The 27,142-nt window shown below is 38.2% G+C and overlaps 1 protein-coding gene, 1 non-coding gene and 1 pseudogene across 3 annotated transcripts; 2 read left to right on the plus strand and 1 right to left on the minus strand.

Moving 5' to 3' along the window:
• Positions 1-11,446: 11,446 nt before the first annotated feature.
• On the minus strand, positions 11,447-14,307 carry LOC109444427 (large ribosomal subunit protein uL11; annotated as a pseudogene).
• On the plus strand, positions 13,182-25,699 carry TIPIN (TIMELESS interacting protein). 2 transcript variants are annotated; one of them, XM_019725598.2, is made up of 9 exons: positions 13,182-13,309; positions 15,284-15,398; positions 15,967-16,101; positions 16,222-16,300; positions 16,491-16,566; positions 19,290-19,412; positions 19,648-19,711; positions 23,602-23,808; positions 25,116-25,699. In XM_019725598.2, exons 3-9 carry the CDS (start codon positions 15,975-15,977, stop codon positions 25,304-25,306), a joined length of 867 nt encoding a protein of 288 aa, XP_019581157.2. In that variant the 5' UTR covers positions 13,182-13,309; positions 15,284-15,398; positions 15,967-15,974; the 3' UTR covers positions 25,307-25,699. The 2 variants fall into 2 exon arrangements, with proteins under 2 accessions (XP_019581157.2, XP_019581162.2); XM_019725603.2 differs by having other exon boundaries at positions 16,060-16,101.
• On the plus strand, positions 20,159-20,292 carry LOC141570927 (small Cajal body-specific RNA 14). The gene has a single exon (XR_012495369.1).
• Positions 25,700-27,142: the final 1,443 nt, after the last annotated feature.

Here is a 27,142-nt window from a genome sequence, read left to right on the forward strand (position 1 = left end):
GAAGATATACTTGGACATACCAGCTTTCTAGACAGCAGCTGTGGAGAAGGAAGTCTTGACTTCCTTTGGAATCAGAGTCCAGGATCCCAGATATTCTTATTCTCAAATCTGATCTGAGATTAAACAAATCTCTTTCCCAGGACTTTCAGTTGAATGTTTGACATCATTGGTCTTTTAAAAAAATTTTAATGCTTTCTTCTATTCAACAGAAAACCCCTGCATCATCCTTTTCCTGCCAAGTGCTCTGCAAAGGTTATAAGCAGGAAATTTAAAATGAGAATGACCATTTGAGCTACAGTGGTCTGGGAGTTGTGATAAGAGCATATGGCGCCGACACATGCAGAGCCATCTTAAATCTATACATCTTTTTAATAATTCACACTCTTGCTCAGAGGCCAGGTTAGCTTATAGAGAGCTGAGAATTTGCCTGAAAGAGTTTCATCTCCAACAGTGAACTAACTGTACATGACACATAGTTCTGGGTTACGTATGTTTTAGGATAGTATAAACTATAATTATTGATACATTGATGTGTTTTGTAGTTTTATATACTCCTAAGGAGCAAGGAATCTCTTCTCTACAATGTGCCAGATTGTGTTAATTGACAGCCTCATAAGTATAAATGTTGTTATTATAACGATAGCATTGTTGTGTCATTATAATTACTACTGAACCATATGGTTATTTATCCTTGCTCCTATGTGTGCTTTTTCTGACTAGATAGACCTTTATAACTAGAACTCAGAATGGCATTGGATAGGGGGCTTCTGTACATAGAAAATAACAGTTCATTTTAGAATTTTACAGCTGAACCATAGAGGTCATGATGTCCAATCACCCAGTTTTGTAAATGAGAAAACTCAGCCTCGGGGGGGTCAGTGATGTCCTTCAATCACAAAGATAGTTAGGGGTCGTACAGGACACATCTCCCGATTCCCAGGCCAACGATCGTTACAAAAGTCTCGGTACCTTGACAAATAATAGGTAGGTAAACTTGGTTTTGTTTGATAGTCATAAGGTAGGTTTGTTTGTGCATTTTCAAGTATCTTTAATTATTAAGACACCAAAGCTCTTGGTAATGCCCATAAATAACAATAATATGATTATTTTTCTTTTATCACCCCTTTCTCTAATTTTAATGCGTACCTTCAATTTTAAGTGATATCAAATCATATTTGGCTTAAGTTTAATATTTGGATGGGTGATAACCCATACTTCTTTTGAGTTCTGTTAATTTGGGACCAAACTTAGAAACTGACAAATCTAGATACCATTCAAATTGTTTATAAATTTTTTAAAAAAAAAAGCAATTTCATATGATGTCCAGAATGCATATAGTTTAAATTTAGGAATTTATTTTAGGGAAATAATCAGAGATGTGCACAAAGATTTATGTACAATAGGAATGTTTATTTCAATAGCATTACTCAGAATAAGATGTAGACACAAATTAATTTTTCCTTTGTACCCAAGTTGTTTACTCTCTTTTATTGAATCCAATAGATTTGTGTGTGTTTTTTCTTGGAAGAAACTACAAGAATTTGTTAACAGTAATTACCTTTAGAAAGAAAGAATTGCTGAGCGGTAAGAAAAGATTTCACTTTTCATTTTGTACCTTTTTGTATTATTTGATTTTTCTGTCCATATAAATGTACTACTTTTTTATTTTCTTCAAAAACATCAACAGATTGTTCTTAGGTTGGAAGATTATGGACAATTTTTGGTTTCCTTCTTTGGATTTCTCTGTATTAAAGAAGTAATACATTATCTTAAAAATTAATGTCCAGAAATAGAGGGTATTATGATACATCTACATGATGAAATTCAATACATCAGTTTAAAAATCTCTTTTTAAAAGAATAATGGTAATGGCATGGTAAAGGGTTCTGAAAATAGTGAAAAAAGCACTTATAAAAAGTATGAGCACCATTTTATTACTAAAATACAATATAAACATGTATGACGGGGGAGAGAAAGAAGACAAAGGAAATATCTCAAAGTGTTAACAGTATGTATTTCTAGCATGTAAAAGTAAGGGTGAGACTATTTTATTTTATTTCTTTTTCAAGATTTTTTTTTTTTTTAATTGGGGAAGGAGAACAGGACTCTATTGGGGAACAGTGTGCACTTCCAGGCCCTTCTCCCAAGTCAAGCTGTTGTCCCTTCAACCTTAGTTGTGGAGGGCGCAGCCCAGCTCCAGGTCCAGTTGCCGTTTTCTAGTTGCCGTTTTCTAGTTGCCGTTTTCTAGTTGCCGTTTTCTAGCTGCCGTTTTCTAGTTGCCGTTTTCTAGTTGCCGTTTTCTAGTTGCAGGGGGCACAGCTCACCACCCCCTGCGGGAGTCGAACCGGCAACCTTGTGGTTGAGAGGACACACTCCAACCAACTGAGCCATCTGGGAGCTCAGCGGCAGCTCAGTGGCAGCTCAGCTCAAGGTGCCGTGTTCAATCTTAGTTGCAGGGGGCGGAGCCCACCATCCCTTGCGGGACTCGAGGAATTAAACTGGCAACCTTGTGGTTGAGAGCTCACTGGCCCATGTGGGAACCGAACCGGCAGCCCCCGGAGTTAGGAGCACGGAGCTCCAACCGCCTGAGCCACCGGGCCGGCCCCCGAGACTATTTTATTTTTTATTTTCGTGTACTTTGGTATTTTCTAGACTTGGTGCACATTTATTAGTTGATAGTGCCTCAGACTCAGTCCCTTTTTCATCTACACTTTCTGATTAGGTGACCTCTACCATCTATACATTGATGAGCTCACAGTTTTATTATTTCTGGTCTAGGCTGCTCATCCTGAGTTTCAACACACATGTGTAGCCAACTGCCTCCTTGGAATTTCTACTTGGATGGATCAATGGACATCTCAAACTCAAAACATCTGAACTGGAGCCCTTGATCCCACTCCCTTACCCACTGTAACCATCTTAATTCCTCTCTATCCAGCATCACTCACATGTAACCTGTCACAAAATTCTGAGGCCCTGCTCTGGGCCCTGGACTTCTGAGGCTCCTCTCTGGCCCTTGTCTCGCCAAATCTCCCTACATGGTGAGAAGGCCACAGGGCCAACAGGCCATGCCTGCATACTACCTGTGCTGCTTTCCTTCTAGACCATTCTCTGGTTACCCAAGACTCCAGAATTCCCTGCCCAAACAGTGCAAGTTTGCTGCCAGAACCTTCAGTGGCCTCTTCCCCTGGTCCACTCTCCTGGGGGCAGAGTGACAGACTGAACTCAGGTGCAGACTCCTCTGGCCCCAAGATGTGGCAAAAGACCTATTTGAAGAATGTGTGGACAAAGTTTGGTTGGTGAGCTGGATTTCCGTGCACCTGTGGGTGAAGGTCCTTGCAGTGTGGGATGCAGTTGGAGGTGGGAAGAGAAGGGGGGAGAAGACAGAAGAAGACAGGCTAGGGGCCAGCTCCCCCCATGTTCCATTACGGCATTCTAAGAAATGTGAGAAATCAATTCCAACGTGGATGTCCACGTTGTTATTAAAATATATTTTTCAAGATAGGAGGATAGAACATATTTAATGGTCTGCAATTTAATTTATAACTTTTACCTATGTAAGCATTTGGGTTTGGGCTTCCATTTTTTCTCTTGCCCTGGGCCCTGCAACCATTAGGGGTGGGCCTGCCTTTGGGTGCTATCTCCCAAATATATAATCCTAACTGGCCCTCTGCTTTCCCGCTGGCCTCCTGATAGTCCATTCCTTATACAGCAGCTACAGGAGCTTAAAAAACAAACATTAGTGTACTGCTTAAGGCCCACCAGTGGATCCTTCGCTAAAACCCTTATCAGAACTTTCCAGCTCTGCCTCCTCCATACCTCACCTCATCCTACTCTCCCCTCACCCCCTCACCCCAAATTACCAAACTCTGGCCATTGTGACCTTCCTTCCTCCTCCTGAACACCCCTGCTTCTTCTCACCTTGGGGCTTTTGAGCTTCCTGTTTACTCAGCTTGGAGCTGTTTTCCCTTAGCCCTTTGCTTGGCTGCCCATTTCTTGCCATAAAGACTTTGCTCAAATGTCACTTTCTCACCCTTTCTACATTGTCCTCTAATCAGTCTCTGTCAAATTGCCCTTTTATTTTCTTCTTTTATTGTCTTCTATATCTATTTACTTATTTTCTGGTTCCCTATTGGAAGAGAGGTCCTCATCTGTCTTGTTCCCCATTTCATCGCTGGCTCTGAGAACCATACCTGGCATATAGACAATAAGTATTTGTTGAATGAATAAATCTCTCCCTTCTCTTTCTAACCAGATCCCGTAAACTATATCTTGAGGCACATTAATTAAGTAATATGATCCAGTGTGATCTGTGTTTTACAGAAGATGCTGGTTGCCAAAAAAGTTTGGGTTACACTATAAATCAGTAGCAAATACTGGACAGGATCCAGGCCCAGTGTCTCACCAGCCGCAGGTTCTTTCCACAGCAGCCTACCTGAGAGCTCACTGAAGCCAAATAACCCACCCTCCTCATGTGTTTTCCTATACTCTTTGCAAAAATATCTATAGAACGGTAACTTTTAGAGAAGGAAAAATACTTAGCAAGTTTCTAAAAAATTCCATCTGTGATGTGCTGTAATGCCCTCTTATAAAAAAGAAATATCCCAAAGATTTTATTCAAAACTTTGTCACAGGGGAGCAATTACATGTGAAGATATTCATGTCATGTTTATGTATAGTAATAAAAATTAAAAGTCACCTTACAAAAAAACACAAACTTTTTGTCACAGTTTTTCAGCCCTCATTGGCAATAAAAAACAGGTAGTTTCTTTTTGCATAAAATTATTTTGTTTATTTCAGGCCGATTAGCCAGTTTGCAATGTAAACATTAAAAGAACCATTCTCACCTTGAAAGGTTAAGACTGCTGGAGAGAACAGTTATAAAAATGAAGTAATCAGCTAATTCACGTGGCCCTTTTTATTCCTCCCCTTGCAACTATAGTACTTTCATTGTTTTGCTTTGCTTTTGTTTGCTTTTTAATACAAAAAATAATAATAAGACAAAAAGTGAGTACTCATTCAATTACTGGAAGGTAACAAGTCCCAAATTCAGTGCTATATACCCTTAATCACTGGGAACTCAATAAATATAATCAAATGAATTCAAATATTATTGAAGGAATTTTCTTCTGTTTTAAAAACATGTTTCATACTTTGAATATTTTTACAAAAACAGTGGCAGACTCACTTTCTTGAGGCAGACTCACTATAGGATAGACGGCACACATTGAAGCTATAAAATTTGAACAGTGTTGACATCTGTGGAGAAACCATCACCACAATCAAGATAATGAACATATCCATCATCCCGTTTCCTTGGGCCACTTTAGAATCCTTTCCTTATCTGAGCACTGCCCCTAGTATAGTTTGCATTTTCTGGAATTTTATATACATGGAATTGCATGGTATGTCCTCTTTAATATGCTTTTTTTCAGTCAGGCTTCTTTCCCTCAGCATAATTGCTGAGATTCATGCATGTTGTGTATATCAGTGTCCATTGATTGCTGAGTAGTATGCCATTTTATGGATATACTGCAATTTGTTTATCTATTACCTTTTGATGGATATTTGTGTCATTTCCAGTTTTTTGGCTATTCCAAATCAAGCTGCTATGAACATCTTTGTACAAGTCTTTATATGGCTCTGTTTTCAGTTCTCTTGGGTAGACACCTAAGAGTAAGATGGCTTAGTCATAGGGCAGGCATATGTTTAATCTTTAAGAAACTTCCAAACTATTTAAACTATTTTACATTCCCATCAGCAGTGTAGGAGGGTTCCAGTTGTTGCATGTCTTTGCCAGTATCTGATATGATGAGTTTTTAAATTGTAGCCATTCTAGTGGATGTGCAGTGGTAGCTCATTGTGACTTTACTGAAAAATGGCACTGAGCATCTTTACAGGCTTATTTGACATCCATGTATCTTCTTTGGTGAAGTGAATGTTTAAATCTTTTGTCCATTTTGAATTGGGTTGTTTGCCTTATTATTGAGTTGTAAGAGTTCTTTGTATACTCTAGATACAAGTCCTTTGTCATGTATTATGATTTGCAACTATATTCTCCCTGCTTGTGATTTGTCTTTTCGTTTTCCTCGAAAAGCAAGTTTTTAATTTTGATGAAGTCTGATTTATTGATCTTTTTCTTTTGTAGTTCATGTTTTTTGTGTTCTAGTTAAGGAACTTTCACCATTTGAATGCCATCAGGGAACTTTTCTTCCATATTTTGAATAACATCTCTAAAACTTTGAATCTTTAACAAAATGCTCCTTGGTCATGAAGGCCCTTAAGGAATCGCTTCCCAGCTCCATCACCTGGTGAGAAGGCTCTTATAAGATATTTGAACATAAGACATTTTAAAATTATGAGTCAGAAATAACCTTGTGTGTTTTTCTTTTTTCAGAATTGCAAAATTCCTTACCATTGGGGACACATAAGAAATAATTAGAAAATGTGAGACACGAAAATCAAAGGGTGCTGGTCTCAATCTGTCAGGTGGTGAGTGCTTGTTCTACTCCATTCCACTTTGGGAATACAGTCATGCACTGCTTAATGATGAGGATACATTCTGAGAAATATGTCATTAGGCAATTTCCTCATTGTGCAACCATCGCACAGTGCACTTACACAAACCTAGATGGCATTTGCCTACTACATACCTAGGCTATAATGTATAGCTTATTGCTCCTGGGCTACAAACCTGTGCAACATGTTACTGTACTGAATACTGTAGGCAATTGTAATACAGTGGTAAATACAGTACTTTTATATGACTGGCAGTGCAGTTACATTCCTTTATACCAGCATCTCACAAACACAAGAGTAATATCTTGCGCTAAGACCATCAAGTTCCCAAAAAGGTGTCCAAGGCCCTGGGGAGAGGGGTGCGTCTTGGGATCACAGGCTCCTGGGTCCTCCCCAACTGCACCTGGGTGTATTGTGGGAGGGAAAAAAGAAGGAGGAAGAGGTGGAAGGGAAGAAAAGAGGGAGGTAAAGAGGGAGGGGTGAGCCCCATGAGAAAGTCAGGTAGGGCCACCTCGTAACCAACCTTGTAGCCACACTCTGGGTCCTGCTGGTGCTATAATGTTAGGACATCACTAGGCAATAGGAAATTTTCCCAGCTCCATTATAATCTTACAGAACCAGCACTGTACATGCCGTTGAGTGAAACTTATTATGTGGAACATGATTGTATTTTCTTATCACCCTTCATTTCCATTAAATTCTATTTGGATGGACGTTAAGAACATTTTACTATCTTAATGTAAGGACTAAAGTCCTCCATGGGAAAGGAGAGTTCTTATTTGGAAGAATACTGTATTTTAATAAGTGCTTGAAGTTGGTGAACACCCACATACACTGCCTCCTACTCCTATTCCGAGGATGTCAATTGCTCCAAGCTTAAGAAGACAGAAAAATAGTCTCTGTAACACAGGAGATGGGAAGGAGAGAGAGAACAGTGGGGAAGGTGGCATGGAGATGAAGGTTTGGCCAAATATGATGTAATCCTCTCTCCAGGAACCCCACAGAGTGTCTACATCTACAGTGACTTTTATTGCTGAAACTGGAGAAAGTGCCTGAATTGAAGTGGTTCAAGACAGAAGTAATATTTGAGATTCAGGAGCTCAGAGGCCCAGATGACCCTGACACCCTAGGTCTCATTGAGTATTTACAAAAATCTTGAGAGGGCCCTCAACTTCCATAGGCAGTGGAAGTGATGGGGACTTGAGTCATTTGTACCTAACCTTTGAGGAGTAAGGTGACTTTAGTTGATACCCTGGGTCTTTGCATGATCCTGAAATGGCACAAGCTCTAATATCACAAGTTAAACACTACCTTTTGATCTCAATGGGCTCACTTGCTCAAGTATTGTTCTGAGAACAAACCTTAGGCCCCATCCAGAGCCCAAATTCATTTAGGCCTCCACCTTCACTCAGTCTCCACAACATGGAAAAAAATCACAGAACAAAATACGGAGTGAGAAAAGCAAACCCAAGTAGATTGCATACAGACTGATAGCACTTTTATAAAGTTCGAAAACAAGTAATATTAAACAACATATTGCTTATATTGTTTAGTCCTACACACACACACACACACACACACACACACACACACTAAAACTATTTGTTAAATGAAGGATAAAGACAAAATTCAGGATAGTGGTGATCTCAGTAGGATAGAGATGCAGGGGAGTGGGAGAAGGGATAATCAGGTGCAAGATACTGGCTAGTTCTCAGGTTGGATGGTATGTTTACAGGTGTGTATATTTTATTGCTGTGCTTTATAACATATACAAATATTACATCTATTATTTTGTAGGTATCAAATATTATATTAAAATATTTAAAGCCTTTTAGGGGCTATGGAAAAAAATCTATGATGAGACCTCTCAGTTCACAATAGCTATCCTAACCTTTTCATTTTTCTTAGTAACTCAATTGGAGTCAATTAGGTCGGTCTTTTTATTGAATCTTAATCATTTTTTATGCTTTTGTTATTTCTCTTATCTTAGGACAACTTCTATACATCTATCCAAATGCTACCTAATTCCAACGTTCTGCTCAAGTTCCAGATCTTTCCAGAAGTCTTCACTGACTACTCTAGCTCTCAATCATCTTTCTTTCCTTTAACACTTACCAATTTTGGGTTCCAAGCAAATCAGCATTGAATTGTATGCTGTCTTACATCATTTACAATAATTCAGTGTATTGCAAACAACAAGATCTAGTCTCATTACTAGTTTAAACAGAAATTTATTAAAGGATACAGATGGACAGAAAATGAGGCTAGGCTACTAAACAGGACTGATGCCACAATTGTGCTGCTCTATTGGAGACCCTAGTGGTACCCACACTGGGCAAAAGTGGACTTCCACTCTTACTGCTGACATCGGACAGTGAACATGACCACTAACACCTCTAGCCCTGCTGCCCTTGGTTGTTTTTTTTTTTTTTTGGTTTGTTTTTGCCAGAATGGATTGCAACAGTGCCTCCATCTTCCCTTCACCCTCTTCTGACCTGAAATCTCATTCAATTGTGGAATTGGGGTACCCAGTATATACCTAGCCGTACAGAATCTGGGAAGTTGAGTTTTTCACTTCTATCTTAGGGATGAACTCATAAGATGATGTGAGTCCCCAAACATAGAAAGGATGTTCAAAGGTTATCTTATCTTACCACTTTGGTTTATTACAGAAGACGAATAACACTCAATAAATACCTATTGATTTATTACCCTTCAGTATCCTCCATTAAAACAGTATCTTTAGATCATCTGATCCACACTTTCTGTATTACAAAAGAGCAAACAGACTCAGAGCAATAAAGTGATTTGATCATGGTCCAACTTTTAGTTCTTAGTTGAGCTGATATTGTGGTCTGAGGATGAATTCTAGGCAAGATTCCAAAAGGCATAGTACCATGTATAGTGATGTAATAGTCATCATGTGCTGAGAATTGCTTGTGTGCATTACTGTGAAAATACTAGCTCTTCACATTCTTAATATTTATTTTTGGAAACACTTCAAAATTGTAGATTTGCAAAATTAATATATTAATTTAATGTTTTTTCTATTTTGTTATTTATGGCAGTCTGCTAATTGTCCCCCAACATCTTTCACCCTTTCTTCCACAGTAATAGTAACCCTGAATTTTTACTGGGTCATGACCACCAAGAATAAAGACTATATTCCCAGCTTCCTTTGCAGCTGTGAGTGTGTGACCACGGGATTACATTCTGGATGTAAGCAGAACTGCTGTATGCAACTTCTGAGAAATGATCTTAAAATACAGGGCCGTGCCCTTCTCTCTTTCCTCCTTCCTGCTGACTGGAATGCAGTTGGAGCTCTAGCAGCTATCTTGGACAATGGGGAAATCTTGAGAATAGAATGCTCACATGGTAAAGCAAGAAGACAGGAGACTGGATTGCTAACACCATGGAGCAGCATACCAGCTGTAGACTTACTACCTCTAGACTTCTTGTACATGAGAGAGTTTATTTTTGGTTATTTTCTTCCTGTTATTTGTAGCTGAACCAGATCCTAATTCATAATCCCTGGCCTGGCCTCTCGATTGCTAATGCTGATGCAAACTTGACTGGGTGATATGATCCCAACTGTCATGTGCAAGGCAGGGGCAAGTAGATGTCATAACCTTGAGACGGATTCTTCAAGTACACAGCAGACCACTACCACCAGCCAGCCCAGCACTTACCTAAGTGATAAGCCCAAATAACACTAGCTAATCAACGAGATTCAGAGACTTTACTTTTTTTAAAGACTTTGCTTTAATCTTTTGGTTTTAAAAGATTTACCCCATTTCTCTTCTTTCATACGTCATCTCTGGACTGGGTACACTGCTTGCCAGAATAACTTTTACACTTCATACTCCATTACTCAATCTTTTGTTTTTATTTTAATAGTCTATTTTTTTAAACAAAAACACTATTTACTTCTAAAAACATTACATTGTTTTAAAAGAGTTTTAATGGCATGGTCTGTGGGAAAGCTATCTTTTCTATCTCTGATGAATTTCTAAGGAAAACATATTTCTAGTATTCCTCACATATGGAAAAAAGAAACAATTATTAGTCTTTGGCAATTATATGTCAAAGCCTTACAATTGTGGTAGTTATATTCACGTGGGCCCATGATTACTTATCAAAGTCTTTACATTTTCTAAAAGGGTCAAAAATTCTAAAAATTATATGGATGATGATAGGTAACATTTATTTAGGACTATCATTCAACCTTCCTCATAACCCTACAAAGTAGATAATATTATTAATAATGAGGAAACTGAAGCACAGTTGAAAGTCACCAAATAAATGATTGAACTGAGATTCAAATCCTCAGGGCTTCTGCTCTGGGCTTTTTTCTGGGGGGATGGGGGTAGGGTGGTATAGAACTTTTAAATTTTTCAAAGTGCTTTTATATTGCTTTATTAGACATAAAGTAGAGAATATAGACTCTTTGAATAATTAGAAGAATGCCTCTTGCCTCAGTTATCTGTACTCTTGAGGTTGACATATTTCCGGTCCAAATTAATGTTAATTTAGTTAATAGCTTAATATTAATTATCTTGCATGTATAGCAATAAAACCATAAAATTAAGAAAAATGTGGTATATATACATATTTGCACACAACTTTATTAGGTTGGTGCAATTGCAGTTTAAAAGGTTAAAAAAAATGCAAAAACTGCAATTACTTTTGCACCAACCTAATAAATGGAACTTAAAATTTATTTGATTTTCACACACTTTCTTTTATAATTTTAATAAAATATTTCAAGCTACAGAAAAATAGAATAACCTTATTCTTGGTTTGTCAAATCTTGATGCTATATTTGCTGCAGATAAGCTTTCTTTAGTTTTTTGAATAGTTAATGCATTTGTACGTTCAAAAAAGTATAGCGTTAAGTCCTCATCTCATCCTGTCCCATATGCCCCGTTCCCATCTCCACAGGTGTTAGTTATATATTTTCCCCCAGTTTTGTGTGTGTGCAAGTGCACATGTGTGTCTAGAAGCAAATACATGAATATATTTGGACTCGCTTAAAAAAAATTAAGGGTAACAAATTTTTGGCATTCTTCTGTGTGTCTACACTCCTAACACTAAGTCTTTGTTGTTGTTATTGTTGTCAAATGATATTTAATTGAAATATCTTCCTTTATAGGTCCTAACTAGCTGGGCATTCTACTGCACCACTGTTGATGTCATCTATGATGCCAGGAGGGTGGCTGCCATCAACATTGTAGCCCACAGACTGTGCTGTCCCCAAGATCTCTTTAATGGTTCCAGACAGTTCTCTAGCTAAAGTTTGGTGCCCCATCTGTCAGGCAATATTAACAATCTCAACTAAAGTGATGTTTCCACTGTGCTTAATGTTTTTGTTGCTTCTTTCTGTCTCTTGGCGGTTCTTTGAGGGCTTTGATGATCAGTGCAGAGGCAGAAGGTAGTACTAGCTCAATCTGGACCTGTCTGTCCTGAATGATTAGCACCACTGTCATCCTCAGACCCTTCCAATCACCGGCTGCTTTGGCAATGCCATCACCAACCTTTTTTGGAGACAGATCCAGGGGGCCTGTCTTGGGGGCCAGGGCCGCTGTGGCACGGACTTCCCCACCAGTGCATCTCAGGTATAGGACTTTGATCTCGTTGGGGTCAAACTCTGCGGCATGATGGTGGCTGCTGTCAGACGAACCTGGATTCAGGATGATCGAAGAAAGTTGCACCTTGGCCTTTTCCGAAACACTAACTCTTTCTCAGCTCATTATTCAATAAACAATTAATAAAACTTGTACGTTCGAGGAATTATGTTAACTCTGAAGCATCGGTAGTTCCTCACCAAATTTTCTGCTTCTATCTTTTCTCCTCCATCTGAAGCAGGGGCCCAGGTGGGCGCCCTGTAATAGGAGCTCTGCGGCTGGAGCGCAGAATGCCTCCGGGATGCCCTGTCCCCATCCTAGTTGGCTTCACTTTTTCCTTAGCCCGAAGTTAAACAGGAAATCACACCCCCTGCGGCTGAGCTCAGAATGCCTCCCGGATGCCCTGCCACGTTCTGGCTCCTTATCTTAGAAGATCGCCTTGTAGATGCTTACTAATTACAAACGCTATCGTTTAGCATTTTTCCCAGTTTAGCATTTCCCCCAGGTTACTCCCCCACCGTTCCCGGATCTCTAGCGCCACAAGAGATACAATGACAGGGGTGCATCATGAAAGAAGAGCAAACCTCCCAGACCACAGTGCAGCCTCTGGGAGAGTGCCCTGATTTTCCCTTAAATACCCCCAGCCGGTCTGAGAATGTTAAGGCAGTTTCTGGAGGTGTTAGTTAACCTGCTGCCTTCTCAGACCACCAGTGCTCTGATAATAAACACTTACTCTATGACCCAACTCCTGAGTCAGTCTATATTGGCTGAGCCAACAGGAGCCTCGGACTCGTTTGCCCTCTGATTACACATCCACAATCCAATTTTCTAAAAAACTGAGACCTATTTTCAAAGTCTAAAGTACTTAGAGCGTAGCAAAGGTGAACTTTATGCAAATAAAGAGGCTTAACTCCTCTGACGAATTCAGGAGGAAGGAAGCTTCGAGGAATAGGGGTGGTGGGATGGACCGGACCCAGAAAAGGCGGAGTCGGAGGTGAGTAGGCGGGATCTGGGCGGGTGGGTGGGGCAGTACCGCTCGGGCCGTGTGCAGATTTGGCGCCAAACACTGAAGGCTCTTCTCTGGGCCGTATCTCTGGAGTCTCGCGAGAAGCGTGGTTCGCGGGCCTCCCCAAGCTCGGTGGTGTGGCTGCTGCAGTCTGCGTGAGGTGAGTGTGTGCGGGTGGGAGAGTGAGGTTCTTGAGCGCGGAGGCGGCTGAGGGAATCAGGTGGAGGAGCCTGGGCCCGGGGAGTCGCAGGGAGGGAGTGAGGAGGTGGGAGGACAGGACTGAGGCGGGCTTGAGCTGAGCGGATCGGGAGCGGAGGCGGGACCGGGAGAGACCTGTGCGGCAAGGAGCCCGGTTGGGGAGGATTGTTGGCACATTGACTTTTTGTTTATGTTTCCTGTCTGCCTCTCACTAAGCCGAGCCTTTTAGCCGGAGGGCACGTGTGTCAGATACGTTGTTAAATGGCCAGCTTCGGTCCCGGGGCCTCTATTCAAGGTGTCTCGTGAATATTGAATGTTGAAATGAGGGAATAGACAGGAACGAAGATGAGAAGGTTGGCGAATGGATGGGATGGGAAATTTAGTGTTTTTAGGGATTGTTAGCAAAGAGGGACAACGAGTCCGAGTGGTAGGACTTCTGTTTTCGATAACTTGGAACAAGTTGGACATTGGACACTTAAGGATCTAGGAACCAATTGTAGTTTGGACATTACATTTCTTTGTTACCTTCACTCTTCTGTGAGTTCGAGGACTAGAGAAAGGAGTTAAGAGAATTTCATTAATGGCTAAAAAGAGAATGTGCAACCATTGTCAAGAAGTGAAAGACAGATATTCACTATGTTTACCGACAAGCCCCACCCCACGCTCGGCCAGTTCCTTACACCGTATCTTGCTACACTTAATACAGTTTGTGCCCCGTCGTCAAATTCAGAGCTGCCTCTCAGGCGTCAAAGATGTGAACCCCATTTCTTCCCAGAGGGCTTAACTAGAATGGGGCTAAATGTATTTATTGTAGGTAGGAAGCTGCTTAGGAGTATATGACGTCTCCGTAACTGCCTTTCCAGTTTTGAAAATCTATGATTCTTGAAAACCTTACTTGAAGATACAGTGGGTCACCATCAGGAGTTGATACTTGTTTTGTTTTTATGTACTTATGAGCATGGAGATTTAACATTGGAGAGACTAGAGTTCATCTAGCTCTAGTAGTTTTACAGTTTTTGGGGAAGCTTTGGAATTCTTCATTCCTTCATTCAACAGGTAGTTAGTTATTGAGCATCTTGTTTACGCGCTTTGGGGATACAATGGTGAGGCACAGGACCTACCTACCTACCTGTCTTTGCCCTTTTAGTGCTACAGTCTAGTATGGGAGACAAACATTAATCAACTAGAACTTAATATTGAAACTGGGTTAGTGCTATGAAACTTGTATTTTATACTTGAATGTTTATTATAGGAGAACTTAATTTAGGGAAATTGGGGTAGACTTTTCTGTGGAGTGATAGTTGAGATCTGAAAGAGATTAGGAGCCAAGGAAGAACCTTCAAGATAGGAAACGGCTTTTGCAAAAGTCTAGCGACCTGAGGGATGTGGCTCTTTCAAAAAACCAAAAGAAAAAAGCATGGAGAGTGGTGTGAAGTGAGGCTGGAGATCCATTCTGGGCCTTGGAGTTTTATCATTATCCTAAGAGCACTAGGAAGCCATTGAAATATTTAAACCAAGTGGTAATGCAATCAGCTTTACATTTCCAGAGGTTCAACTTAGCTGTAATACGGAGAATGGATTGGAAAAGGCAAAACTGGATAGGAGTAATGCAGTAATCCAAGTAGAAATGTTAGGAAGTGGTTGTGGAGATGGGGAGAAATGGACAGATTCGAGGGATAGTTAGGAAGTAAAATGAATAGGATATGTAGGGTGGGGGAAGGAAGTGTCAAGGATGCCTTGTAGGTTTCTGACTTGTGTAGCTGGATAGATGTCATTCAGCAAATAGGGAAAATTAGAAGTTCGGTTTAGTACGTGATGACTTAAAGGTGCCTTTGAGAAATTTAAGAGCTGTAAAAAGAGAAGTTGGGATCTGAAGCTCAGATTTGATGCCTAGATGGAAATAAATTAGTGAGTCATCTGTAAATGTTTGTTAAAGCCATGTGCATAAATGAATGAAGAGGGCCCAGGATGGAGTCTTACTGATCAGGTTGGAGGAAGGTGAATCTTCAAAGAAGGTCCAGAAGGAGTGTCCAGAAAGGGAGGAAAACCAGGTGAGTACTGTGTTTCAAAAGCCAGTGAAAAATCTTTTCCAGAAAAAGGAACTGATCAAAAGTGTGAGATGTTGCTGAGAGGTCAAGTAAGATGGTCCTGAAAAGTATTCTTTCAAGTTTATCAACCTGAATATTAATTCCCTTTCTTCAAAGGAAACCTTACCTAGAAGATCAATATGTAAAGAGATTATTGTTAAAAACTGCTCTAGTTGAAGTAGGGGGTTGAGGTACCTGTACCCTGCCTCTTTCACACCCATTTGGACCACAGTTTGAAACCCTCTGAAGAATCCAAATCATTTTATGATAGAGGAAACTCAACAGTTGAGGTAAAATGATTTGTTCAAAATCATATTGTTATTTAGTGGTAGGGTCTACATTAGAACTCAGTTCTTCTGATTTCCAGCCCAATTCTTTTTTTTATAACTAGTATCATCTCCACTCTTCATCATGTGTGAGTTTGAAATACGGTTTAACTGACTGAAACAGGTGAATTTTTCTGCAAATAGAACTTAACTGTGTAACAGGAAGACTACTTGGATAAATAAACATGGTTACTTTTTGTCCATAGAGGAAAAGATGCTGGAACAGGAGAATGGCTTGATTGATCAACCAGATTATGAGAATGTAGATGAAACTTTTTCAAATCCTTTCCCACCTCCAGCTTCTCCAGAGCGAGATGGTGAAGGAGCTGAACCTGATGAAGGTCTGTATAGAGTTCGAAAAAAGTGTCCATGTTCAGTTATCCATCATCTTAGAAATGATACATTTTATAGACGAAGCTTAAATTATTTAAGTAATAATAAATATTGGTATATTTCATCAGAGTCAGGAAGAGAAGCACTTGTTCCTGTACCTCCAAAGAGAACAGTTAAAAGGAATATACCCAAGCTGGATGCTCAGAGGTACATTTACTATTTTCTTAAACACTTATACTTTTTCATTACATCTTTTTTTTCTTATGTTATAAGCTTTTGGTTGGGATGGTTTGGAGATGACATATTTCTAAAGACATTTTCAGGTCAGCAGGTAATATTTTTTATGGTCTTGATGGTTCCAGAAAACTTGTAATTAAAAACGTATTTCTATTCACAGATTAACTTCAGAGAGAGGGCTTCCAGCATTAAGGCACGTGTTTGATAAGGCAAAATTCAAAGGTAAAGGTCATGAGGTAAGAAATGTCTGATTTTTATTTTAGACTTTTGTTTTTTAAAATACAGTCATCCCTCAGTATCGGAGGAGCATTGGTTCAAGGACCCCTGTGTATTCCGCAGATGCCCAAGTCCCTTATATAAAATGACGTAGTATTTGCATATAACCCACGTGTATACTTTATCTCTAGATTACTTGTAATACTTAATGCAATGTAAAAGTTATGCAAGTAGTTGTTATACTGTGTTGTTTAGGGAATAATGATAAGAAAAAATGTCAGTACATGTTCATTACAGGTGCAACCATCATAGGCCTAACCATCACAGCACACGTCAGCAACAACACAAGTTTTTTTCCGAATGTTTTCAATCTGCAATTGGTTGAATCCCTGGATGTGGAACCCGCGGATATGAAGGGCCAACAATATCTATAAAACTGGGCTTATTAGCGTGGTGTTAGGAATCGTGTAATGTCTTACAGATACTATCATTCATTATCATATCTCTTGAAAAACTATAATGTGGAAAGGGCACTGTTTGAAGAATCAGAAAACATGCCTTGTAGTCTCAATTTTGTCATAGTATGACTTTAGGAAAATTGTATCAGTCAGTAAGTCTAAGTTTGTACTTTATAATTTTGAGGAATAAAATTTACTTTACTTTAAAGACTCAATTTAAACTTCATGAGAACAAGGACTTTACCTGTATTGATGGCTTATGTGTCGCCATATGTGTCGCCCAGATATGTCACCATGGTTCATAATAGGCATCAGTTAAATTTTGTTGGAAAATGGCAACATTTAAGAGCGGTCAATCACTGGACAAATGTACATTTTAAAATTTTCTTATCTTTGAATCCTATAGAGTATAGGTACAATTTTTTGCAGATAATATCTTTATAGAGCTTTGCAGTTTATGAAGTATTTTCAAATATTTTATTTCTCACCTGTGAGGCAGATGTTGGTCCCATTATCTAATTAAGGAAATTGAGTTTTAGAGTTTTAAGGGTCCAGTGCCCACAGGGCAGAATCTAGACTTCTCATTTTATAGCCCAGCCAGAATACTGTTAATGCCCCAGTGAGCACCATCGTGGTGTGGTGTGCAGCGTAATCGGGCACAGCCTGGAGGAGACAGCAGTTCACAGGCTGTTGTACTAGCCGTGGAACTGGCTGAAAATAGCCTGGGTTAGGGTGGAAGTGGGTGAACGACATGGTACTTCTAGTTGATTAGATACCGGGAAGTGAAAAAGGAGTCAAAAGTAATCCCAAGATTTCAAACCTGGGAGGCTGAAAACTGGTAGTACATTTGCTCACCTTCATTGGACAGGATGATAGCATAAGCCTGTGTCCTGTTTTGCTACATAACTAAATGTAAATCAGGATATATTAAAACCATACCCAGCTCAGTTAATTCATTGCCCTTGTTGAAATTTTCAGGTAGTAATGATGAATTGGTGCTTTGAATTTATGAAGTCTCCATCATTTTCCTAATAAGATAAACTTAAATGAAGAATAAATATTTTGTGTTTCACTGGGTGCGAGTAGGCTCTTGAGTTTCTCTAGTCTTCTGTACTTTGCTCTTAAAAATTCTTACTATTTTCTCACAGTTGAATCCTCATTGTCTTTTTCTTCATGTATGACTTTCCACTGTATTTAGGTATTTCTTTTCTCGTGTCCCTTGGGTCTAACATGACATTGTGAGGTAGCTATCCAGCTACCCTCAACAATTGGAAAATGATCTTAAGATCTAAAAGACATATCTAAAAGAACTTTTATCTTTGTTATCAGAGTGAGAATAAGATATTACACTCTCACTATTACATATTTAATTATTGGTAGAGTTGATTGTCTCGACTATTGGCTTCTTAGACAAGATTAAATAACAACAATAATTGCCAACATTTGAGTGCTCAGTTTGTGTCAGTGCTTTATTTATATTACTTACTCTTTATAATAACCTGGTGAGGTATGTATATTATTCTCATTTTATACATGAAGAAAAAGGCACAAAGAGGTAAAGTAATTTCTTCAAAGTCACAGATGTTAAGTGGTAGAATTGAGATTTGAATGTGTGTAGTCTGATTCAGAGCCTGGGCTTTTAACCACCCCTATTTTAAAATACTGTTAAGAGAATAAAATATTTTACAGTAAAACCAGGGATTTGGAACTTTTCTCATTCATTAATCCAGTTTGTTTAACTTTGTTTTTTATTTTAATTTTTAAAAAATTTATGTTAAATTGAAATTTCAAATATAGAGAGGTATTGTGGTCTGAGAATGTTGATTCTGTTCTTGCTGGTCTTTGGTACTTTGCCCTTGGGATTTCTGAATATATTTTCACAATGCTGGATTCTCAATGCTTTCTTCTCTATATATGATTTTAGGGACATGCCACTTTGTTTAGTTATTCCTAAAAGATATCTTGACATATTTTATTAAAGCTTATTTTTAGTATTACTTTACATTTCTGAAAATATGCATGTGATTATCTTTTAACTTTTATTAAGTTTTCATATGGCTTTTTTCCACCCTCTGACTTAAAAAAAAAAAAAAGTCTATTTAGTGCTCTTTTAGACTACAATCCTTTAAGCCTTTAATAGATATTTTTCTTCTTGAAGTTTCTTCACCTTATAAATGTAAAATGACACCAGTGACTTTGGTATTACTATTCAATTCTAAAATCTGCTGACAAGGTCAGTTCTGAGAACGAGCTTTCTATTTAGCATTTTTATTTTTATGTGCCAGGCTGAAGACTTGAAGACGCTAATCAGACATATGGAGCACTGGGCACATCGGCTATTCCCTAAACTGCAATTTGAAGATTTTATTGACAGAGTTGAATACCTGGGAAATAAAAAGGAAGTTCAGGTAGGAGTTGTGCTTATTACAGACGTCATTCACAGTGTTAAATAGTACAAGGATAGATTCAGTTAAGGCTGAGTATCTGTTTGGGGACTTCATTTTAAAATCTCTCTTGGTAGAGAGAAGGAAAATTAATAGTAGTTATTTGAAGACCAACTTTTTTGGAACTCAGAATTGAATAAATGACCATTTTCCTCCAAATGTTATTAATGAAAATGTAAAAATATCTCTTTATTTTCAGACCTGTTTAAAACGAATTCGACTTGATCTGCCTATTTTACACGAAGATTTTATTAGCAATAATGGTAAGATTATAGGTTTATTAACTTTATAACAATTTTTCTTTTAGAAATGGATTTAGTTGGGGTAGACAGTATATTACAGGACTCGGTTCTTACTATATTGAGTATATAATTAACGAATAGTAAATAAGAATGAGTTAAATGCCTTGGTACATTTAGAATGTTGTATATGATATTTGTTTCTTTAACGACATGGCTGCAATGCCATTGAGAGATGTGAAAATGTGTTTAGCCATAGAACGTGAGCTTTTGAGAACTCTGATGGTGACCCACTGATCCTTTCTTTGTAGTGCTTGTTAGTAAAAATATCTGACAAGACATAATGTTCACATACATGTACACCATTAAAAAAATGGCTCTGGGAAATTAGGCATAATCATTTGATGATAAAATAGTTTACATTTCACTTAAGAGTGCAGATCCTGAATACAGGACTTTAGTAAGACCTACGTGACAGTTCCTGCTAATGGTTGTACTTGTTAGTGGTACAGTGCAACCACAGGCTGTCACACACATCAAAACATGGTTCCTGCCGACAGGGTCTGTATAGTTATCAGATGTTCTGTGCGATGGCTCCATACATGTTCATTTGTTTTTGTTTTTTAAACTTTTAATGGATGTAGTAGAAAATGCAGACTCCATATAGGACCTCCCCAAAGTTGTTTAAAAATTGCTTTTAAAAGTGTGAAGGATTGTGATGTAAATAATCCAAGATTTATTTATTTATTTTTTTGTAATCTATGGTTTGTACTGATGGCATGGGATTTGGTATATAGAAAGGAATTAGTTATTATAGTATATACCACTGGGTTAGTTTATTCAGCAGCACTTTTTGAGCTGTGTACTGTAATGCTAAAGTTGCGAGGATAAAGAATAAGATCAAACCCCTTGCCTCGCAGGCTAATGGACTAGTGAACGAGTCAGACATATAACATTGCCAATAGTTGGATAGGTGCTGTAATTAGAGATATGAACAGCAGAGATGTAGGGTGCAAAGGAGAGCATAGTTAATTTTGTCTTGGAGAGGAGAAAACTTCCCAGAGGAGGTATCACAAGTACTTTGATAGAGAGTAGAGGTCAGGAAGAGATTATTTTTGGATTGAGCCATTTATGCAGACGAGTAAATGAACAGGACCATTCATGGAATTACAGCCATGCTGAAATACAGGTACGAGGAGGAGTCCTGTATCAGAGAGCCTTGTTTGTTGTTGAATCTGTTTTGTTTGTATCCTAAGAGAATGGTCTCCAAACCTTTTGGATCAGGCACCAAATGTTTTGAGCATTTGATTTACTTATTTTACTAATACATGTACTACAATACTGATGATCATAATGAAGATTTTTTTGTTGGCACCAAAACATTACTACACAGTTTTAAAGTGAGAACAATATGTTTGACTATTCTACCGAATACTTTTTTTCCAAAAGTCTTGGGCTAGTACTTCTTGATCAATGATTTGATGGTACCGTGTCGATTGTTTTTTCCCTCCAATTTTGATTTCACCTTACTAAGATACACGAATCCAAGTGAAAGGAGATCATCATTAACTGTACTTAATAAATCTTGGTTGTCATCTTTTAATCCCATTCACTAATGTAAAGATTTTTGTTGAAGTTTACTAGCAAATTTTCATTTACCTTTTTCAATCAATTGGTTTTCTTAAAAATTAAGCAAAGCAAGGGTTATGTTATGTTTTTATATTTTTAACAAATGTGTAGTCATGTCACTGCTGCTCAGAGCCCTGAACTCACTCCTTATGTCACTGAAAGTAAAAGCCAAAATCCTTATCATGTCCAGCTTGGCCCGACACAGCCTGTTCCTATGTCCTCACTCCATCCCCCTTGCCTCCCTGACTGTATCTTTTACTGTTCCCCACTCACACTGCTTTAGCCACTCTTGCCTCCTAGCTGTTCCTTGAATCTTCCGGGCACATTTCTGTGTTATGGCTCTTACACTCTTTCGCTCTGCCTTGAACACTGTCCTCCGACCTCCCTCCTGTCTCCAAATCTGCATGGCTGATTCTCTTACTGTCTTCAAACTGTGCTTCCTGACCACACTGTTAAAATTGTACCCCATCCCCGTTCGTGAATCCCCTATGCCTTTTTTTCATAGCACTTATTTCCCTTTAATTATGATATAATTTGCTTATCTGTTAGTTTATGTGTACCAAAATATAGCATCCTGTAGCACCTTGACTATTTCTGGCTTTAGCTTCTTTGCCACAATAGCCTGCCTATGAATGTTGCAGTGAATGAATTTCGTGTGTGGTTCTAATTTGTTTTTAACCCCATTTTTATCCTAGTCAAATCTCCATCAGTGGTCATGTTCACACTGTTTTTCCATAACACATTGTATTAAAGAGGTCATTTACTATTGATGATATCCTTCCTTTCATGTCTCACAAAAAAGTAGTTGTTTATATATTCCATTATTGTTAATTCAGGATCCTGTAAGCCCTGTAAGGTGAATGAAGCATATTAGAAACCCTGTATATTGCAAAATTGGTTATAATACTTGTTTCTTAACTTCTCCAGCAATGTTTTTCACATGTACTCCATCAATATTTTCTGGCAAAGCAATGCATTTTAGTTTCTTGCCACAAATTTTTTCCATGTCAGGAAGGGAAAAGTGTATGACCTTTTGTCTTTTACTATTATGGAAGAAACCTCACAAGGGGTTTGAATTGTAAAAGACTGGATTAAATATCATATGATTTTTAATCCTTAGCGGAATAGTTGTAAAGGTTTGTCTTCATGTTTTAAATGTTTTGCTAGTTGTAATGGTTTTCACTATCATTAGCTAATACCTCAAGGCACAGTGTATACATAAAACAAGGATAGTATATATAAATTCATATTTCAAATGGTAGTCTTGGTGATACCAATTTTTTTTTGCCTACTTGTCAGATCTGATGAGATTATCATTTTTTTTAACCCATAATGTGATGTTGAAAGAAAGTGAAGTGTTAGCTTTACCATTTTCTTAGTTCTTGCTCAGGTTTGTATTAGCTTCTACCTATAGGTGTTTTATTTTGCAAAAATCTTTTTAAGCTACCACTTGTGCATTTTGTTGGAACTGTTTTAGTTAAAGCTAGATGGTCTGTCAGTCTATTTAAATGGGCAATCAGAATCAGCTGTCTGTCACAATACGCTGAAATTTAAAAATGAGTGAGGGCCCAGCTCTGCCACCCTTCCTCAGCGTGGAGCTGCTTTTACTAAGGTAGCTTACAGACCAGATGATAACCGCCATGGATAAGTGATAGTTTGTCACTGCCAGTCCTTATTTAAATGTAAGTTAGTGAAACTTAATTTTTTTTCATTCTTAAATAATATATTCCGATACCACTGTGGATCATTTTTGGGGTATCTTATTTTGAGATAACTAGTATGCAGGGCTTTAAGAATTTGTTAAGACTAATACTGTAGAGAACACCGAATTTTTTTTCAATTAACTTGGAAATAAATCCACAGATCTCTAAATTTCCTTTTTCACTTTTTGTCTGGGTTTTACCCCATTTAAAAATAGCCTATATAAAATTATTACACAAGCTATTAAAATGTTTTTTGTTCAATGTAAAACCAGAATAAGCTTTAGATTGTTTAAGTTCTTTTATTAGCCCAAGCATAAAATATTTCTAATCATAACTAAGAACTTTTGCTTTCTGTTCATGCATGTTTTTAAATTAGTATTTCCATTTGACTTAAAATGCCTCTTTAAAGTGATTTATAAGTATTCCTTTTATTTGAATCAAGCCTGTATTTGTAACATTCTCAGTTGTTTCTTCTGGTCTGCACCTTGTCACTTTAAACTGGTTTTCAATTAATAGTGCGTGAGCTCTTTTTCTGACTGTTTTAGTACTAGAGATGTACTCACTTTTTCTTTTCTACTGCAGATGAAGTAGGGGAAAATAATGAGCGTGATACAACTGCTACTGAATTAGATCCCTTTCTGACAAATTCACCTGAAAGTGAGAAGTTTGCTTCTGAGTCAAGTAGAAGCCTAACCGAAGAGCAACAACAAAGAATTGAGAGAAATAAACAACTGGCCTTGGAAAGAAGGCAGGCAAAGCTACTGAGTAATAGTCAGTCCCTAGGAAACGGTAAATTTTATGCCAGTTTTTATGTGCTGCCATTAATATAGCAAGGGCATGTAAGAAATTTTAACTTCTCTACTATCTCCCAAAATAAAATACCTCTAGGGATAGAAAAATGATATAGTATATTAAGTTTATGTACATTTGAGAGAGAGAAAGAGAGAGAGAGCTAGCTGGCTATTTGGAATTCTCAAAGAATAAATGAGTCCAAGATGGTTTTCTGAATAGCTGAGTACCTGTTAAAAAATTATTTTAACCATTTAAAATTGTTTCTGAATCTTTCAAAAACATATTCTTCTCTGACTACTTAAAGCACGTGACACACAGTTTTATTTTTAGGATCATAATTGTGAACATTATTATGGTACTTTCCTAAACATATAAAATGCCTTTTGTACCCATTGAGGATTTTAGAGCCATTTGCTATGATGTGCATAGGTCCTAATTTTTTTTTTTTTTATTGCATTGTGTCACTTTTGTTGTGAGCAATCAGTTTATCTGTTACATTCCCTTCTCTCTGTTAAAAATGCCTTAAAATTTGTTGTTTTTAAAACAGACTGGGTTTCAAAACTAGACAGCCAGGTTTGTTGAAACTGTATTTAAAAATAGTTACAAATTGGTTTTGAATGAAGCAGGATGACATATGCCTTTCCCAGTTTCCAATTTTCCTTTTGAAATGGGAAAATAAGAATTATAGTCAGTAGTGAAGATACCACGTTATAAAAGAAGTTTCACCCAAGGTAATAAAATTCTCAAGTGAAAATTATTGTGTGACTACATTATGAAATAAAATAAATCTAATTCTTAAATTTACAAATGGATGTTTTATTACTACCATGTGAAAAATTACACGAAAATACCAGTGTTGTTGAGAGCAGTGTCTTTGTTCTCATTATCACAGTGCCCGGCAATGAGGATTTTAAGGCTCATCTTCTGTTTATAATCTACAACTTTAAACTTTGCCCAAATAGAAATAAATATCTTAAATTTTCTTTATAGTAGATCGCTTTGACATACAGCTGTTAAGAGCATTTGATTTTTTAAAACTTCTGTGTAGTAGTTGTGATTTTGAATGAGAATCACATTTGGCAATGATTCGAGAATTTGAGTTCAGTACCTTTCAAGACTTGCATTTTGAATGGACTTTATACATGTATAAACATGGCTTTATTTGGAAGAAAATGATCATAAGTAACATTAAAGTGATCATAAATATCATCTCTATTGATCTAAGCTTGTGAAGAGATTTGCATTTATCAGGTAAGACTGGGTCAGGCGCTTACAGTGAGTAATAAAGGTGATTTCTCTTTCAGACTCGTTAGTGAACACACCCGGGGCACAGACAGCTGAAGATGGTCATGGGGATGAGGATCAACAAGAGGAGGAGTCAGATGGGTTTAACAAAGACGTTCTAGACAATCCACTTGCTGCTGCTGCCGCCAATACTGTAAATGAAGAGCAGGAATTGAAAATAGAGAAGACACAACTGGACCAGTCCTTGTAAAATCTATAGCAGTAACTTGATGCTTCATCTGGAAATGTTACTGAGGTTGGATAGACCTCAGCTAAGAGGGAATCTGTTAACTTGGTATCCTCCAAGTTTGAGATGACTAGGTATTTTGTCTATTTGAAATCCTTATGTAGTCAAACCTTTACAGACTCCTGTTTAACATCTGGTATTTATAATTATCGTTGTTTCTTATTAACTTTAGTCTTTTCTCTTTAGTGTTTATTTTTATATAGATAAGACTTCGGAACAATTATTAGTGGTTAATAAGCCACTTCTGCTGCTAGGGTGCCATTAAACGCCTTGTTTCACTAAATTGCATGGTATTTTAAGATGTAAATATATAATGAGTATTAATATCCATTTAAAAAATAAAAATCTTACAAACTATCTCTAGAGGCTTTGTGAAAGTTTCTCATTGCTATTTAGTTCTGCATTTTATACTTTTGGTAAAATGTTAAAGGTTTTTATGTGTGTTTACATGTATTTGGGGAGTCACTTTAATACTTAAAGGGTCACGTGAGAGGTTGCCTGGCCCGCATAGCTGCTAGAGGTTCACGTGTTCTTTGGTACCTGTTGACTAGTTGGAGAGAAACTTGCAAAGTATTATGAGGAACATAGAGCACCTGGGGGGATTCATAGGAGACCTTTGAGTTAGCGGAGATTCCAAGGATTGGGACATACAGGTACAATAATAATACAGAAAGGAAAATCGGGGAAATAAGGAAGATTTGGGAATGGTGAATGTGAGGCTAGAAGTGTTGGGGTCAGATAGTGAGAAGACCTGATTAGAATTTTTCCTACCTGAGATGATCAACTTGGAGGGGTAATTACAGGGAAGAAAGTAGCACATTGACAACCAAGTTTAAAGAAGATCTGTCTAGTTCTTGGCAGAGTCCCATCGGGGAGAGGGAAAGGCAAAACTATGTTTTACAAATCAGGAGATGGGAAGATTGCTGTTTGTGAGAAACACTGGCAGACTGATGGTGCTGAAGTGGCTTCTGTCTGTGAAGCTGGAATAGGCATCTTGCTCTCTTCAGGCTTGTTGGCTTCAGGTGGGGATCGAGTGACAATGATGGATTGGTTGAAAGGCAAGGACGTTGAGTACAGACTATATGGGGTGTGGGGGCGGTGCCTGTAGGCGTGGTGGGACCGGCAGAGTGAGGAGCCGAGAGACATAAGCCTCAGGATTGTAGCTTATTGCTAATAGGGGATCAGCTAGAAGATGAATCTAGTCTATTGATACACAACCAATGCCCAGAGAAACTGGTTGCTCAGGACCTTGTTCTGGCCTCAACCCACCCTCACCAACTGGACTAGACGAGCGTTATTTTCACAGTGGTAGGGTTTGCTGGCAATGTGACAAGTCTCCAACAAGGGCAAGACCATTGTCACTCATCATCCGAGGAATACTCAGAAAAAAAAAGGTGGAAAGGGAGGTTTGAGACCAGACCTTACCCGCGCATCCCACCTCACCTCTCATGCCCTATCACCAACTGGTGCTGCGGACAGCAAGGGAGGCTAGAGACAATAAATAGTGGCTTGGTAGGACTAAGTCACTACGTGAAAGTGACTGAAAGTTCATCTGACAGTTGTCAGAGGGGGCCTATGACCCAAATGGCCCCATGTAGCAATTACTGGAAAAATTATAACTTACTTTGAAAGAACTGATTTGTCACAGACTAACCCAATATCAATTCTGGATTTATTAAAAATCAGCTGGCGACTTGCAGAGCCACCATTCACTATTCATTTCTGAAAAATCAGTTTCTGCAGTGACCTAATAGTATTTTATTTAATGCAACTTGAACGATGAGAGTAGTTCCCCCCCCC

Source organism: Rhinolophus sinicus, linkage group LG03 (assembly GCF_036562045.2).
Source record: "Rhinolophus sinicus isolate RSC01 linkage group LG03, ASM3656204v1, whole genome shotgun sequence".
In the NCBI taxonomy this organism is placed as follows: domain Eukaryota; kingdom Metazoa; phylum Chordata; class Mammalia; order Chiroptera; family Rhinolophidae; genus Rhinolophus; species Rhinolophus sinicus.

Excerpts from the sequence above, each read along its gene's own strand:
- TIPIN (XM_019725598.2), top strand. The coding sequence starts at position 15,975 with ATGCTGGAACAGGAGAATGGCTTGATTGATCAACCAGATTATGAGAAT. Across the intron at positions 16,102-16,221 it reads AGGAGCTGAACCTGATGAAG|AGTCAGGAAGAGAAGCACTT; the intron begins GTCTGTATAGAG and ends ATATTTCATCAG. Across the intron at positions 19,413-19,647 it reads GAAATAAAAAGGAAGTTCAG|ACCTGTTTAAAACGAATTCG; the intron begins GTAGGAGTTGTG and ends CTTTATTTTCAG.